This window comes from Etheostoma spectabile, chromosome 21 (assembly GCF_008692095.1).
Source record: "Etheostoma spectabile isolate EspeVRDwgs_2016 chromosome 21, UIUC_Espe_1.0, whole genome shotgun sequence".
Classification (NCBI taxonomy): domain Eukaryota; kingdom Metazoa; phylum Chordata; class Actinopteri; order Perciformes; family Percidae; genus Etheostoma; species Etheostoma spectabile.
This window is the reverse complement of record NC_045753.1, coordinates 15931647-15947237: the sequence shown is the minus strand read 5'-3', so window position 1 is coordinate 15947237 and position 15591 is coordinate 15931647. Positions and strand designations below refer to the sequence as shown.

General features: G+C 39.2%; 1 protein-coding gene across 2 annotated transcripts in view; it reads right to left on the bottom strand.

The window, feature by feature from the left end:
* Nucleotides 1-3967: 3967 nt before the first annotated feature.
* The window catches only part of LOC116670754 (poly(ADP-ribose) glycohydrolase), a 25614-nt gene continuing 13990 nt past the window's right edge, over nucleotides 3968-15591 (bottom strand). For both annotated transcript variants that reach the window (XM_032501413.1, XM_032501411.1), the window contains exons 13-17: nucleotides 11646-11724; nucleotides 10513-10621; nucleotides 8568-8673; nucleotides 7392-7520; nucleotides 3968-7136 (exon numbers count right to left, since the gene is read on the bottom strand). In XM_032501413.1, the coding sequence (XP_032357304.1) occupies nucleotides 6961-7136; nucleotides 7392-7520; nucleotides 8568-8673; nucleotides 10513-10621; nucleotides 11646-11724 (599 nt within the window). In that variant the 3' untranslated portion in view covers nucleotides 3968-6960. The remainder of the gene's footprint in view (nucleotides 7137-7391; nucleotides 7521-8567; nucleotides 8674-10512; nucleotides 10622-11645; nucleotides 11725-15591) is intronic.

Below are 15591 nucleotides of genomic sequence, written 5' to 3'. Positions count from 1 at the left end.
GCGGTCTAAAATGCCATCAATAAAATGCATCTGTGTTCGTTGTCCATAACATACACCTGCCCATACCATAACCCCACCGCCACCATGGGCCACTCGATCCACATTGTTGACATCAGCAAACCACTCACCCACACCATAGCCTGCATGCTGCCTAAACGGTGTAAACCAGGATTCATCCGTGAAGAGAACACCTCTCCAAAGTGCCAGATGCCATCGAATGTGAGCATTTGACCACTCAAATCAGTTACAACAACGACCTGCAGTCAGGTCGAGACCCCGATGAGGATAACAAGCATGCAGATGAGCTTTTCTCAGATGGTCTCTGAAAATTTGTGCAAAAATTCATTGGTTATGCAAACAGATTGTTGCAGTAACTGTCCGGGTGGCTGCTCTCAGACTATCTTGGAGGTGAAGACGCTGGATGTGGAGGTCCTGGGCTGGTGTGGTTACACGTGGTCTGCGTTTGTGAGGCCGGTTAGATGTACTGACAAATTCTCTAAAAAGGCTTTTGAGACGACATTGGTACAGAAACAAACATTCAATTCAGGGGCAACAGCTCTGGTGGTCCTTCCTGCAGTCAGCATGCCTCAAAATTTGCAACATCTGTGGCATTGTACTGTATGGTAAAACAGCTCATTTCAGAGTGGCCTGCCAATATCCAGCAACTTCTTTTATTTATTTTAATTACTGACTGGTTGCCACACCTGTGAGGTGGATGGATTATCTTGGCAAAGGAAAAGTGCTCACTAACACAGATTTGGACAGATTTGTCCAATATTTGAGAGAAATATGCCTTTTGTGTAAGAAAGAAAAAGTCTTAGATCTTTGAGTTCAGCTCATGAAAAATTGGGACAAAAACAAAAGTGTTGCATTTATAATTTTGTTCAGTATAGTTGGTAAATTTTCTGACAACTGACTAATTAATTAATTGATTAATCGCTTCAGCACTATATGGTTAAACACACTAAAACTTATTCGCTTTACTTTGTTTTTCTCCCACTTAATGACTGTTGCCATGTGTTGGGAACTAATCATATCCTGAAAATGATCAAGGCCAAAAACCAGTAAAATGTCTCCTTTGAAATGTGTGGGAAGCATCTGTTTCTGGCAACTTTGAAACCCAGAGAGAGACATCTGTCTGATGTGGTAACATACCCAAAGATCAACATATGTGCATATCTATATATCTAATTCCAACACATAATAACACACTCTGTAAATAATGGTGGAATTTAAAATATTTTAAAGCAAAAATAAAATGCATTTCATATTCACTAATACTCTTCCTGTGGCACTCAGAAATCTTTGCCAAGGAACAGAATGTATTTTTCTCTTTTTGAAATGATGATTGGTCTTGTGCGGACACGGAGCAGATGGTGTTATCTACCTCGTGGGTGGAAGGAGCAACAAGTGTGCAATTAAAGGCCTGAAGAGATGGTTTTAGTTCAAAACGGATAAACTCGGGAAAGTAAACCGAATTAGCCGTATAGCATAAAACCATTAAATCATACCTGGTGCATATGGGAAGGTAAATTTGACATCTACAATCCAAATATATGGCAAAAGAATCTGCATGCATTTAGCATTTTTTGGGGTTGCAGTAGCTCAATCTGTAGGGAGTTGGGTTGGGAACCAGAGATTAGCTGGTTCAAGTCCCCATATGGACCAATGTGTGGTGTTGGACTGTAGCTGTTAAGGTGCCAATTCACCTCCTAAGCAATGCCAAGGTGCTCTTGAGCAAGGTACCAAATCTTAACTGCTCAGAACGCCTGTCCATCAACAGCTGAAGCCCCCTCACTCTGACATCTTTCCATTGGTGCATGTATAGCAGCGTTTGCCAACCACAGGTCCGTGGACCAGTGCCGGTCTGTGGGTCATTTGGTACCGGGCCACACAGAAAAAAAACTAAAACATTATTTGAGTTTAACTGATTATCAGAGTCTGAAAGATGTTTTATTTTGAAAAATGACTGGATTCTCTCCCATCTCCCGTGCATCTCTTCCACTTGACACAACGTAATATTTACCGCTTATATGAAGACCAAAAACTTGCTAAAAATGAGTAAATAAACGTCTTTGCAGATATTTTTTGCTTAGGGTAAAAGTCCCACGGAGGAGGAGAAAGAAGGAGTCTACAACTTAAAAAACAAAGAAATTTAACAGACAATACCAGGAGTCCTACTTAAAATATGGATTTATCAAAACAGGTGATTCTCATGTGCCAAGCCCGCTCTGCATAATAAGTGGCAACAAGCTAGCAAATGAGGCAATGAAGCCTTCAAAACATATTTGGCACATGGAGACCAAGCCCCCCGTTTTTATGCCGTGACAGAAATCAAAACAAAATCCCGGAATAAACTGGACATAAGGAACGTACTTTGGGTGTCACTGTCTACCGTTACCCCCCGATGGGGCCGCTCGTTGCACAAAAACAAGCGCAGGACTTCCACTAATACATCATTAAGGTAAATTGTGTTTTTCATGCATTTTACATTTGTTTTCATGTTATCTACAGTATATTAATAGATATGTTTTCATGCTGGTGATATTTTTTTTTTTGTCGTGTTCATCCGCCACACCTTAAAGACAGGTGTCTGAAAATATGTCTTAGGCTACATGAAACAGGTCCATGGCACAAATAAGGTTGGGGACCGCTGATGTATAGGACCTGAGCCTGTGTGTGTATTACATAATTATTATACATTGTAAATGGTCAGCAATAAGTGGACTGCCCCTAAATTAACAGTTTTTTATACACACTTGGTGGTAATCAGTCTTCCAAAATTGCCCAGGTGGTTTTTATTTCCACGATACATGCGAAGGTTGTTGCGAAGTTTTATGAATGGTCTGTAAGAACATACGAAAATTAGTTTAGGGAGAAGTGACACAGCACAAGTAGTAAGCACTTAGCTAGTCATTTTATATCCTTCAAGGGCCTCTTCTACATAAGTTGTTGTGGCAATCACGCTACCCCTTACTTTTGTAAGGGAGCAACAACGGCCTTGCTCAGTCTTTCATTCAAGCCGAGACAGTATCAATCACATGCCACCCCAATGATAGATAGGCAATCTAATAACACTAGGAGCAAAAATAACTTCACTCACTCAATCCTTGACCTTACAGAGCGAGCAGTCAGTTTGGTTAAAAGCTACAGCTATCACATAAAAATTGATTTTTTTCTTTTGGATCAATTGCAGTCTAAACATTTGAACTAAAATGGCCATAAAAAGCTGTCACTAATAAATAATTGCTATTGTTATGGATTTATACACCGTTGCTGCCTCCTCTAGAGAAGCCCATATTTAAGCGTGTTTTTGACTGCAGGCTATTCAGACCAAATAAAAGACAATGCAAGCAGGTTTCAAGGAACTGCCTTTGGACGAGGAACTATCTCAGCATCTGTAGAGCCGGAGGAGAGACACAATTACCATCAAACGACAGTGGCTATGACACAGCTGAGGCGCCACGACGACACATGTGGGGAAACATTTAGGTCACACCAAGTTCAACCATGTCAACAGCTACAGCAATGAGAGCTGAGGACATTTATAGATCATGCTTTGTTGACCAAGATTTGTTGATTGTGATAGCACAAAATTGATTTAAAAGAAAAATGTGAGAACGACAAAAAGTCTGTCTACAAAGCAACATTAAGGTTCACCGATTGTTTGCTAAACTTGCCGATGGCTGGGAGAAAATACTGATTGGTGTGTAACAGAATATTGTCTCTTATATTAGTGGCTATCATTTGTTCCAATAACGTTAAGTGTTCAACAGTTAGGACCATGCAACTGTCTGTAACTACGGATAAGGGTGCCAGATGTATTGTTAAGCTCGACTGTGTCCCGCTCCAGCAAGCTAGTAACAAGATTCACCTGTGCTGAGAGTTTTTGCCAAATAAAAAAAAACATTTCTTAATAAATCTCTTGGAAAACTGCAATCAATTAATTAGATTAGACAAGACTCTCTGATGCCTAAAATTTAATTTATTCAAATTAATTTGAACAGGTGACTTCTGTAATAGAGTGGTCATACTAGAGGTTTAATAATGAACTGGAATGAGAAAAATGCACTGAAGCTAGCCCAAAGTGAAGGAACACATGGAAGGAAAATGAACAGGCAAACAGGAAGACAATGTTAAGATGCCCTGATGTTAAATTGGGGGACGTTATCCAACATTTAAACCTTTTTTTGTCTTTTGATGTTAGAATTCCAAGAGATTCCACTTTTACCAAGAGAGTGTAAAATGGTAATTCATGACTAATGTTCTAAGATTAGAATCAATTGCAAATAAGGTGCATCCCGCATGTACTCCAATGCCACTGTATGTATATCCAGTGTGTGCAGCATCCACTTTGTTTTTCACAAAAAAAGATATTCTGATGGAAAGGACAAAGTACGAATGCTTAACAAAAGGCAGCTCATGACAATGAATCATATTTTTGTCTCATGTATTCAGTCCAAACAAATGTAAGCCACAGCTCCCAGGGTTCCATCAAACATATCAATATTCAGCTGATAAACCTTTAATCTGTGGCCAAGAGATCCTCACATAACTCCTCCAAACACTACAGAGAGTTTCCACTAATGATCAAAAATGATAAGGAAACATGAAGTACATAGCTTATGATGAATTTAAATAGGCCTCCACATTTATAATACAGTACCCTACAGTATCAGAGCTGACCTTCTTGGATGGAAACAAAGCAAAATTGTAAAGATTAGACAGCCATGTCATTCCAGCTTCAAAAAGACTAATGAACTGAATGACTGAACTGTTTGATGCATTTTATGTTCTCTGGGGTCCATTGATAATTTATACAATAGACTCAAGAATACATGGTGTGTGCTGTAGTGCTTTAAGTGTGTAATTACTCAGTCCAAATGTATGAGTGCACTGTACCTAAAAAGGGACCTGTTAAAGGTTGCTTGATCCCCTGATTCACCGGACCAAATGTTAACTCAAACCTAAATTTGCCACTAAAGCAGTTGAATTCTGATCTTTGTAATTAATCCTTCAAAACAATGCTCAAAAATCAGAAACAATCTTCCTGGATGCCAAATATAAATTTTACATTACCGATTAGATGTCTCTTTGCTACACTTGAAGTGTATTTTTCATTTAGGTAAATATTCTGCCCAACAACAAACAAAACAAAGAAAAGTAGTTTTTCCAACTACCACTCTGCATGCTGAGCTTATAGAATTCAAAGTGTTATCTGCAAACTGCATTATTTATCTAACTGTTCCACCCCAAACTGTAGTACAGCCATGTGTCAAAGTGTGAACATGTTTAAGAGACTAAACACTGTTCGTGACTTTATGACAGATGGCCTCCAAAAGGTCAAAGACACACATGGGGCTTACTGCAGAGGGATCAATCCAGTAGGATACCCCGTGTGTCTATGATGGATCCCATTAGGAGAGACGCCACCAAAGGCTTTTTTTGAACTCAGCAAGCTACAAAGAGAGACCCACCTACTTCAAGTCCTGATTCCATGAAGGCACCAAGCTCCCCCTTATTCATTCACGTATTCAGGGTCCCAGGAGTCTATTTAGTGAGGGACAAAACTAACATTCAACTAAAAGTATTCAGTCAATAAACTCCTGCTGATTGGGTAATCTGTAAATCAGATTTTAACAGTGTGTTAGTATACATATCAACTTCAATTTTTAATGTTGTGAACCCAGTGTCATATGTGAAATTGTATTGTGTGCCCAAGATTATTTTTACATGTTTACAAATACCACAATATTTAACCTAAATACAAAGTGCCAATGGTCTAACCTCTGAATCTTGTCTCAAACAGTTTCTTCTTGATGCAAATGAAGCAGTTTCATCTGACAGAGAAATCAGCCAGGAGCATCACTGCCTGGCTCTCGCCTCTGACTCGATGTTCTATGATCTACTCTTTACTTAATGAGGTGTCATGTACAGTTTATATAAAAGGTATGACCTTATTAAACTGTGAGTGAAAGGGTGAAGCAATAGCTGGGTGTAGATAAATGGCAAGGCTGTATAGAAACTCATTTGCCTTTAACATTCATGAGACAAGAGGGTCTCATTCTGACTGTTCAGAGATGTATCACTGACATTTGTGGCTCTATTCAAATGGTGCTTCAGAATAAAACATAGGCAATATTAATAATTTGAATATTACATTTACTTTAAACTGATTTTATTTAGGCTGTTTGAAAAACAAAACCTGTCAGAAAAAAGAAAATCTCACTTTTCATTCAAGTGCAGCTATACAGCAATTATTAAGAAAGCTTACAAATAACAGAGTCACACAAATGAGTTGTAAAATACAGAAACAAACCAATCAAATTAATATTTTAAGTGCAACTGGGTTCTTTGGAGTCAATATCACATTCAGCAAAGAACCCAAAAAATGTATTCATGAATTTTTCTAGAATTTTGCTGTAAGTGCAGAAGGTAAGACATTATTTCCCAAACAGCAAGGCTGCTCTTTAAATCAAACCGTTTTCCTGAGAACACGCCAAGCTTTTCAAAACCCCGTTCTTGTTATTCTTTTCCTTTAACTTGATTTCTGACAGCCAATTCAATTAGGCCGGATATGTGTGGGTGTAAAAAAGGCAACATGACAAACTCAGAAGATGGATGGCAACCTTTGCTTCACCATTAAAATCACAATTGCGTCCTATTGAAGCTCAATGGATCAGCGTATTACCAGCAGCAGCAAAATGAACACAGCGCCATACAGGGTCCAAACTAATCACGCTTTGCAGTTCAGTTGTTTGTGAAAAGGATCTGCATGCTAGATTGTCCTTTTTCAGCTGCCAGTGGCGGAGACCACATTTGGTTTATTGACCACTGTTAATCAAAAGTTTGCCTTATGAAAGAAAAAAAAAAAAAGCTTAAGGTAGACGGAGAATGTTTTAACCCGCTTTTGTTTAGTTTTCAGAGGATAAGGCACGGTGACTCATCAGCCACCTGACCTTAACGGCAGTCTGCAGGGACGTGATGTCTGGCCGAGCCCCTGTCGGAGTCATCTGGCGCCAGGGAGGAGCTGACCTGTTGGTAGATGAAGGAGTAGAGGCTGACGTCAGGGCGCCGGCCAAGGCAGCTCTTGCACACTGAGCTGTAGTACTGCTCCAGGAGATCATACACCTCCCCTATGACGGAGACAAGGAGATTGTATATGTTATCTAGTCTCTAGAGTGTCCTCATATCACAGCAAGCAAAATGTAAAGTTTCAATAAGTTTTCAGGGATAATAATTAGCCATATCATATCATGAGATCACACGGTTTACAATAAAATCCTGAGAGGATGTCATTACTTCATTACTATCACACCCTTAGCACTGAATTTAAAAGAATATTAAGTTGCATATAAACAGGGAGCAGACTGGGTTGTTGTTTTCTTTACCGACACTGATCTTCCTCTGAGTTAGGAAAGAGTGCATCTTGTGGACATCTGTCATGAGCTGGCTGTCACCAAAGGTAAAATAGGCCACATCTCGGCCCGCCTCAGCAGCTGCCAGCATCTGGAGCAGAGCTGGAGGAAAAGAAGCTTGTGTTAAACCTTAACAGTAAGAGTCGCACAAAGTCTGTTTAAATAAAATTAAAGCTTCTAGGTTGTTTTTTTGCAGGTTTGTTCACACATTCTTATCTTCTTACTTGTAAAAATACAGAAACAGTTAATTAAACATAAGTGTAAAGAGTCATCCAGTAGCTGATGTTACAATTTATTCTGTGGCATGTACAGTAAAAGGAAAGTACTGTTATCAGGGGAACAGAGAACTCTGGATTAGTTACAAAGAGTCCAGATCTGGCCCCGGAGAGTTGTGAATATTTTAAGAGACTGGAAATATATCTGCTGATTAATGAAGGTTGGATCAGTGGCACGTTAACAAGCATTACTGAATCAACATTTTCAGACGAGAGCTAAGCAGAATATACCTAAACTTCAGCAGTTTCTCTCCCCTGCTCTGTTTCAACTGCTTTTCCCAAGAATTGTCTGACAATTAAAAAATAGGTGGCTATCTGAGGACACAGAAAAGTAAACCCAGGAAGACAACAGCCTAAATTACAAGCTCTTTCCAGAAGGCATGTCATTACGCAGACAGCAGGTGATTTTGCCTATGGGGGGGCTGTACCTTGCTACAGCTAATTAATAAATATATGTATAGTTTGCAAGCACAGTGGCTCTAAGTCAGGTAGAAAGTATGAAGCAGAGCTACTACTGCAAACAGTAAGCATCAAGTCTCCTGGAGCTCCGTGCTCAGTGACAGTGATACAAGGCTGAGACAGAAAGCTATGATGGATTGATGGACTTGAGCAAGCGATCAATTTCACTATTAATGAAACATATTAACTGTGTCATTTGATCAATAGAAGGAAGGCGACGAATAGGCCTTAACTAAATGAACGCATTCCCGGAAGACAAATGAATGCCGACGCTGAGCTACTGGAGCCCTTCAAGCTGAAATGTATTCCGTTATATCCAGTAAGAGAGTCCGCTAAGGCTGCCAAGTGCACAGAGATGATCTGAGCACATTTTGTTCACAAGATCTACTGACGGGGGTGTTACATCAGTGATTACCTTTCAGACGTGTGTCACCTCCAAAAACCCCACAGCCCCAATTCCCCGTAGCAACTGCCGCAAGGTTTATGCTTTGTTCCTCAGGGCGAGCAAAGCCACAGTAGGCCTAAATGAAGACAGAGATAGGGGGGACAATATTAGGAAAGGAAACGTAAAGACAACAAAGAAACTCAAAATTATATGACAAGTGTTCTGTAGCAGATGCTAAGGAGTACAATGTAAACATTTGCTGTGTCAAAATCATTCACTATTATTGACGTAAAAAAGTAAACTTTTAAACAGTTTAGTCTATAGTAAGCACTAACTTGAGATTGTTAACGCCTATGAATGATTATTTTTACAAAGTGTCATACAACTGTTATTCAAAGGCTCGGATTTTCGCAAAAAGTATTATGCAAGCTGTGAACACTGCATCGTTTTTGAGGGCTCAAATAAAGTGTCAGAATATAAATATAATGCATTAGGTAGCAAATAGTGAGTGATTTCAGATATGGCCATTGTCTCATGATAAGCAAAGCGCTTCAGTCATCAAAATTGTGAATGCACCAGGTTTCTTTTGGGAATGACATTACATCAAGTCGTTAGCCAGACGAGACCGAGCCGTTCGAGTACTGTAAGTGGAGAAGGATATGTCATTTGGTACAAAAAGGCAGAATCAGGTGTGGTGAGCCTCAGGTCTTGGGACCTTATTGTTCCAGATCACTGTTATGTTTTATAAGAACCAGGCGTACATAAGGTCTCCATACTATCAAACATAAATGGAAAGCAGCAAAGTAATTCCATTTGCCTGCAGGCAACATAATTCAATGCATAATATACATTTCTAACACTGTGTCATTTGGAAACATCTCATTTCACACCTATTCTCTCAATTCAGTGGCCACTGGTGTGAAATTGACGTGGGTTTGACATAATAATAATTGCACTGACCAGAGCATTTGACATGACAACATGCCAGGTGGGATGTACGTATGTCACATTGGAAATAATTTCCAAAAGCTGGAGATGTTAAATGAAAGATCTGAAGGGCCGCTCAGCATTATTTTTCACATTGGAAATTAAGTGAATAGTGAAAATGAATCGTGAGCGCCCACCCTCCCTCTGACCAGTCATAAATTCTTTCTGTGAAAGGGCAGATGTGACAGTTAGCTGAACAATAACCGAAACAGGATTGATCTATAAGTTGGTGCATTCTTCACACACTTGTCAGAGCTGTCAAATTCCTTTCATGCTTTCTGACTTGACAACATCAACGTCTTTATTTGCTATTACAAATGGACATTTCTGACTGGGAATATAGCACACATGGAAGGATTCACACAAAATCTGTGATGTATCTGAAATAATTATGATTGATCGCGCTGAGGTCAATTATATTCATTCAAATTGATTTTAGGCATAATGGACAGTGTAATGTATAAGCTAAAGCTTGTACTCTATATGACAATCAATCAGTCTGTATTGCATGCATAAGGCTTATCTGTAATTCTTTACTTAGAATAAAAGTAATACATGGGTCAATGTCATCCCAGCTGACATTTGCTATGAGACTGTTTACCAATTACCAAGTAAATGGATTGATAAAGTTATTAAATCAGTGTCAAATTAAAAGTGTCAAAAAAAGTTAAAACCCAATATTACTACAGCCATACACATTAACACGTTAATACATGTTTAAAAGTCTTGACTATATACTATCAAAGTTTAACATCAAAGAGCAGTGATTGTATTGCCTCCACACTTCCATTGCCATAAATTATACAAACTGCGCACACTTTGTCTACAAAAAAAAACACTTACAGCAGAACTCAGTTAATAGTTCCTAGGAAGCAAAACCCAGTATTTATGGTTTGTGACATGCAGAGCAAAGACACTTAACAAAGAGACAAGAAAAACACTCAAAGAAAGCAGGCAGAAAATACAGATAATAAAAATAAAAGATAACCTTGTTGAGTTCTCGGTTAAGTTTCTCTGGACGAAACTGTTCTAGAAAGTTCTTGAACTGCAGAGCATCAATGGCCACGATCTCAGTGCATCTTCTCTGCCAGCCATCACTGAAACAAGTTAAAGAAATGGTTTTGTATCATTTCAAGTACAACAAAACAACTGGGCTTTAGTCAAAAACTGGCGAAAATTTCTCGTAGCTACATCTGATGGCGGAAATAGGAAGTTCAAAAAAATAAAGTCAAAAAACCCTGACAGAAATCATATTCTGGTAAGACATTAAAAGACATGTCTAACTTTTACATGGTGATGGCGCTTAATGAAAGGTCAGGGGATAACCAAATGGATGTAATTCTTTTTTTTTTTTTTTTTTTTTTTTACTTCAACCTCATGGTGGTACTATACAATCATATCAACAAGTCAATAGGATTCAACTTCTGGGGACAATGAATAACTTTACAAAATATGATGGTAGTCCATCAAATAGTTGGACCGACCAAAGTGGCTCACCATGACCAAGCATGGCTAAAAATGATTGTAACAACAAACAAATCTTTTTTCTGTCATTTGAGGATATTAATATTATTGGGGCAGCTGTGGCTCAGTGGTAGAGCGGTTGCCTGTCAATCGGAAGGTTGGTGGTTCGATCCCCGCCCCTGCAGTCATTGTCGAAGTGTCCTTGGGCAAGACACTGAACCCCGAGTTGCCCCCGGTGCTGCGCATCGGAGTGTGAATGTGTATGAATGTTTATCTGATGAGCAGGTGCCACCTTGTATGGCGGCCCCGGCCACATTGATGAATGTGTGTGAATGTATCCTGTAGATGTAAAAGCGCTTTGAGCAGTTGTCAAGACTGGAAAAGCGCTATATAAATACAACACATTTACATTAACATACGTTATGTTTTTAAGATTATGTTTTGGGCATTAGGCCTTTATTTGACAGGACAGCTGAAGATATGAAAGGGGAGAAAGGGGGGGAATTACATAAAGCAAAGGGCCGCAAGTCAGAGTCAAACCCAGACCCGCTGCGTCGAGGATATATGTGGGCGCCCGCTCTACCGATTGAGCTATCTGAGTGCCCGAGGAAATTAAGCTCCTAGCTGTTCTTTAAAGCAGCTAGGAGCAATATATACCTTGGAATTGTGTCCTGGTGGCTGCCATCCCACTGGTATGTCTGACCATAGCCTGTGTATTTACTGTACTGCTGTGTACCTGGTAATAACAAACATTAGTCACACACTACTGCAAAGCATTAACACATTAATGTTGCTTTTTAAACATGGTCCAGTTGTATTTAGGTGACAAAGCTAAAAGGTAGGTAAGATTACACTGTGTTAAGAGGCACATTTAAACCAGATTAGCCTCAAATGATGCTAAATTTAAAAAAATGTATAAAGGTTTATGGTGTAATAATCCATGTTGTTAACATTAATGTGTGTTTCATTCAACAGAGATCTACAACTTTCTTATGGCTGTCATTCAAACTATAAGTGGTGGATAAATTATCTGAAAAGGCCAGATAACATATTGTAAAACCAACAGCAGCTTCTTAAAAGAGCCATACAAATAGGTTGAAACATTCATTTGTAAACAGAGAATCAAATAAACAGAAAAAAATATCAACAAATGATCTAAAACAGGTTACTCTTTAAATATGTGCATAAACATCCAGCAATAGAAATTGCTTTAAAAACCAAGGTAATGACCAAATGTTTTCAGGGGGTGTATCTGCAAGGATTCTGCCTGATGTGATCAGATAAAAACAGGGGCAGCTGTCTCCTGGCAAGAGGAAGGTCAAGTTATTACCCCCCTTGAAAAGACGTGAGAAGCAGCGACTGACCGCCAGCCCACAGGGGAACACTCAACACCAGTTAAAGGGTGGCGGAGGGTGGGGAGGCAACTGCACAGTCAAACAAATGAGGCCACAAATTAACTTCCCATTCATTAGCGCTCATTAGTACCTGGCTGTCGAAAGCACTCGCTGAGATGCTTCATGGTGCAAAGTGAATAAACTAAGTGATTAGTAGTAGGGCCTTGGTCAGCACGCGTTAGGAGGTGCACAACGGGGGAGGGAATCTCTAGAGCACTCTCCACTTGACACAGACATTTCACTAATAATCAGCCTGCCTCTCACTTTTTTAAGTAATAAGCACAATTACTTCCCGAATAAGGCACTTAAGTTCCTAACATAGTTTACCAGTATGCCATTAAAACAAAATAGATGAGCAAAAAGCAGAATGGGCAATATAACACACTTAACTTTATATTTACTTTGTGGTTGGCCAAGTCATACAACCACAACAAAAACATGTTTTATAATATAAAACTACAGGCCACAAACATCAACATGGGAGCTAAATAAACATTTTAATTTACACTAAACTGACTTCAGGACACTTAACTACACAAATGGAAGATCACGGCACAGTAAATTATCTTCACTCAGAAGATAACAAAATCTTTTGCTGGTATGTGCTATTGAATGCCACAATGTTGAGGTTGGAAACCTTTATGGGGTGTTTGATAAATATCATGCTTATAGTTTTAAAGTTTGACTAAATGCATTACAACGTTGGATTAAAAGAATAGTTAAAATATTAAGAAAAATATGAGTTACTTTGAGAATATTTTAAAATATTCTTGTGATGTTAGAAATTAGATACAGAAATGTAAAGCAAGTGTTAAATTTACTAAAAGATGCCACCGACAGACGTTTGCGTAGCTAAAAATCTTAGAAACTCCAGCCATTAAACAAGATAGTCTGGAACTTGTGTTAAGTATGCATACATCTGACCTTTACTGGTTCTTCAAGAATATCAAACTCCATGATCAACTATTTTTGCATTTGAAAGGAGCAACCTTCAGGAACAATATGAATTATAATTTAGAGATTTTTTATGCAATATTCTTGTCATTCAAAAACTATTTGTAGTGGGGAGCATATCAATCTTGGCCAAAGAAAGATGTGTCTGGTTATTAGAAATGATTTCTATACAACAAATAGGTTGCATAAAAATCAGCAGGTATATTTCATGATGTTCCTGAAGGTTGTTCCTTTCATGTGTAAATAAAACAAAGTGTCCACAGACCGTAAAAGGTCAGAGGCGCATCTTATTCCCACGTCCGGGCAAAAGTGGGCAACTGAGGAGGTTTTACTATTACTGTCAAGGTCTGCATGTGAACAAACAAGGATAACACAGTTTCTTACCTACAAAAAATCCCCCGCTAAGGCCAATGGGGCATTTACGTGCTACGTGGATGGTCCCATTTCCCGATTTGGAAAGTCTTTCTTTCGATTTCAGTGTGTACAAGAGCTTTAAGTCGTAATGTGGAAATAACATGGAGGGTACAAAGAAGATGTAAACATCTTGATAGCGGTTTCCAGCATTTGCGTGACAACGAAGAGAAACGTAAACGGATCAGGTGAGCCACAAAAGACGATCAGTAACTAATATCTTCCGATTGTTCCGACCGCACATGAATGCAGCACAAATCTCGCAATTGGCAAATACACAAATTAGTTTTTACTAAGTGACTCAGATCCACTTCAAAATGTTATGGGTTCTTACTTGGCCAATCTTCCACCAAGTTTCATGAATATTGGGCCAGTAGTTCTTTTGTAACCTGCTGACAGACAATCAACTGAACTAACTAACAAACAGACAAACCAAGCTGAAAACATAACCTCCTTGGCGGACGTATTAACATTTTTGTGCAGTCAAAAAATATCTCTAAATCTCCTGCTTGCGTGAAGCTTGCACCACATTTTCTGGTCAGCACTGCCATCAATGAACCATATGACTTCTCCTTAATACGGTATATACTTTGACCGCCCTGACGGCAACCACATATCTAGCATAGAAAATTAAATTGGGCCTGGGCATGTTTGCAAATTTTAGTGCAGAGGTAAGATCCATTAGCTTCCCTACTGTATGCCAAGTCGTGTATCAAGGGGATATGCTTCACCACATGGCCACAATTCAGCTAAGGCTCGGACTTTGCTTTTACAACGGGGAACAAGATATACAGGCAGGGTTTAATAAAGATGATGGAATGGAAGAGTCCATTAGCAAGCAGGTCTTGGGCAGGTCTTCCAGCTATAATTAATTCTGGGCCCCAGTAATAACGTTAAGTGCCGTAAGTGGAGGCGAGGGAGAGATGGACGGCAAAAGTCTGAAGGTGACTCTGCCAAAGCGAGGAAACCTGATGCAGCGGTATGATTGCTGATCAGGAGGGCGGAGGCTCTGTTGCCCCCTTCCTGTTCTAACCCACTTGTTAATGCAATGTTGAGGCAGTCAATCTATTTATGGGTGGTGGATATTCGCGTTGTCAGAGGTTTACGTCATGGACTTCATGCCAGAAGCTTGGGATTAAATACATTTAGCTGGTTCAAGGTAAAAAACTATCAGTTGTTCTTACACACATCTATTTATTTAATTTCCGCCATAACATGAACAGTCGGGTTTGAAAGTTTGGGCACACCAGGCAAAAATGTTTATTAATGTGCATAAAGAAGCCAAGAAAAGATGGAGAAATCTCCAAAATGCATCAAAAGACAGATTAGACATTAGTATAATATGTCACAAAAACTAAGATTTTATTTACATCATTTACACTTTCAAAATAACAGAAAATCCGCCATCTGCAAAAGTTTGGGCACCCTGCAGAGTTAATACCTTGTAACCCCCCCTTTGGCAAGTATCACAGCTTGGAAACGCTTATTGTAGCCAGCCAAGAGTCTTTCAATTCTTGTTTCAGGTATCTTCGTCCATTCTTCCTTCCAAAAGTCTTCCAGTTCTTTGAGATTTCTGGGTTGTCTGTCACACACTGCTCTTTTAAGGTCTATCCATAGATTTTCAATTATGTTAAGGTCAGGAGATTGTGAAGGCCATGGCAAAACCTTCAGTTTACGCCTCTTGATGTAATCCACCATGCATTTTGAGGTGTGTTTAGGATCATTATCCATTTGTAGAAGCCATCCTCTCTTTAACTTCAGCTTTTTCACAAATGGCATCAAGTTAGCGTCCAAAACTTGCTGAAATATTATTGAATCCATTTTTCCTTCTACTCGTGAAATGT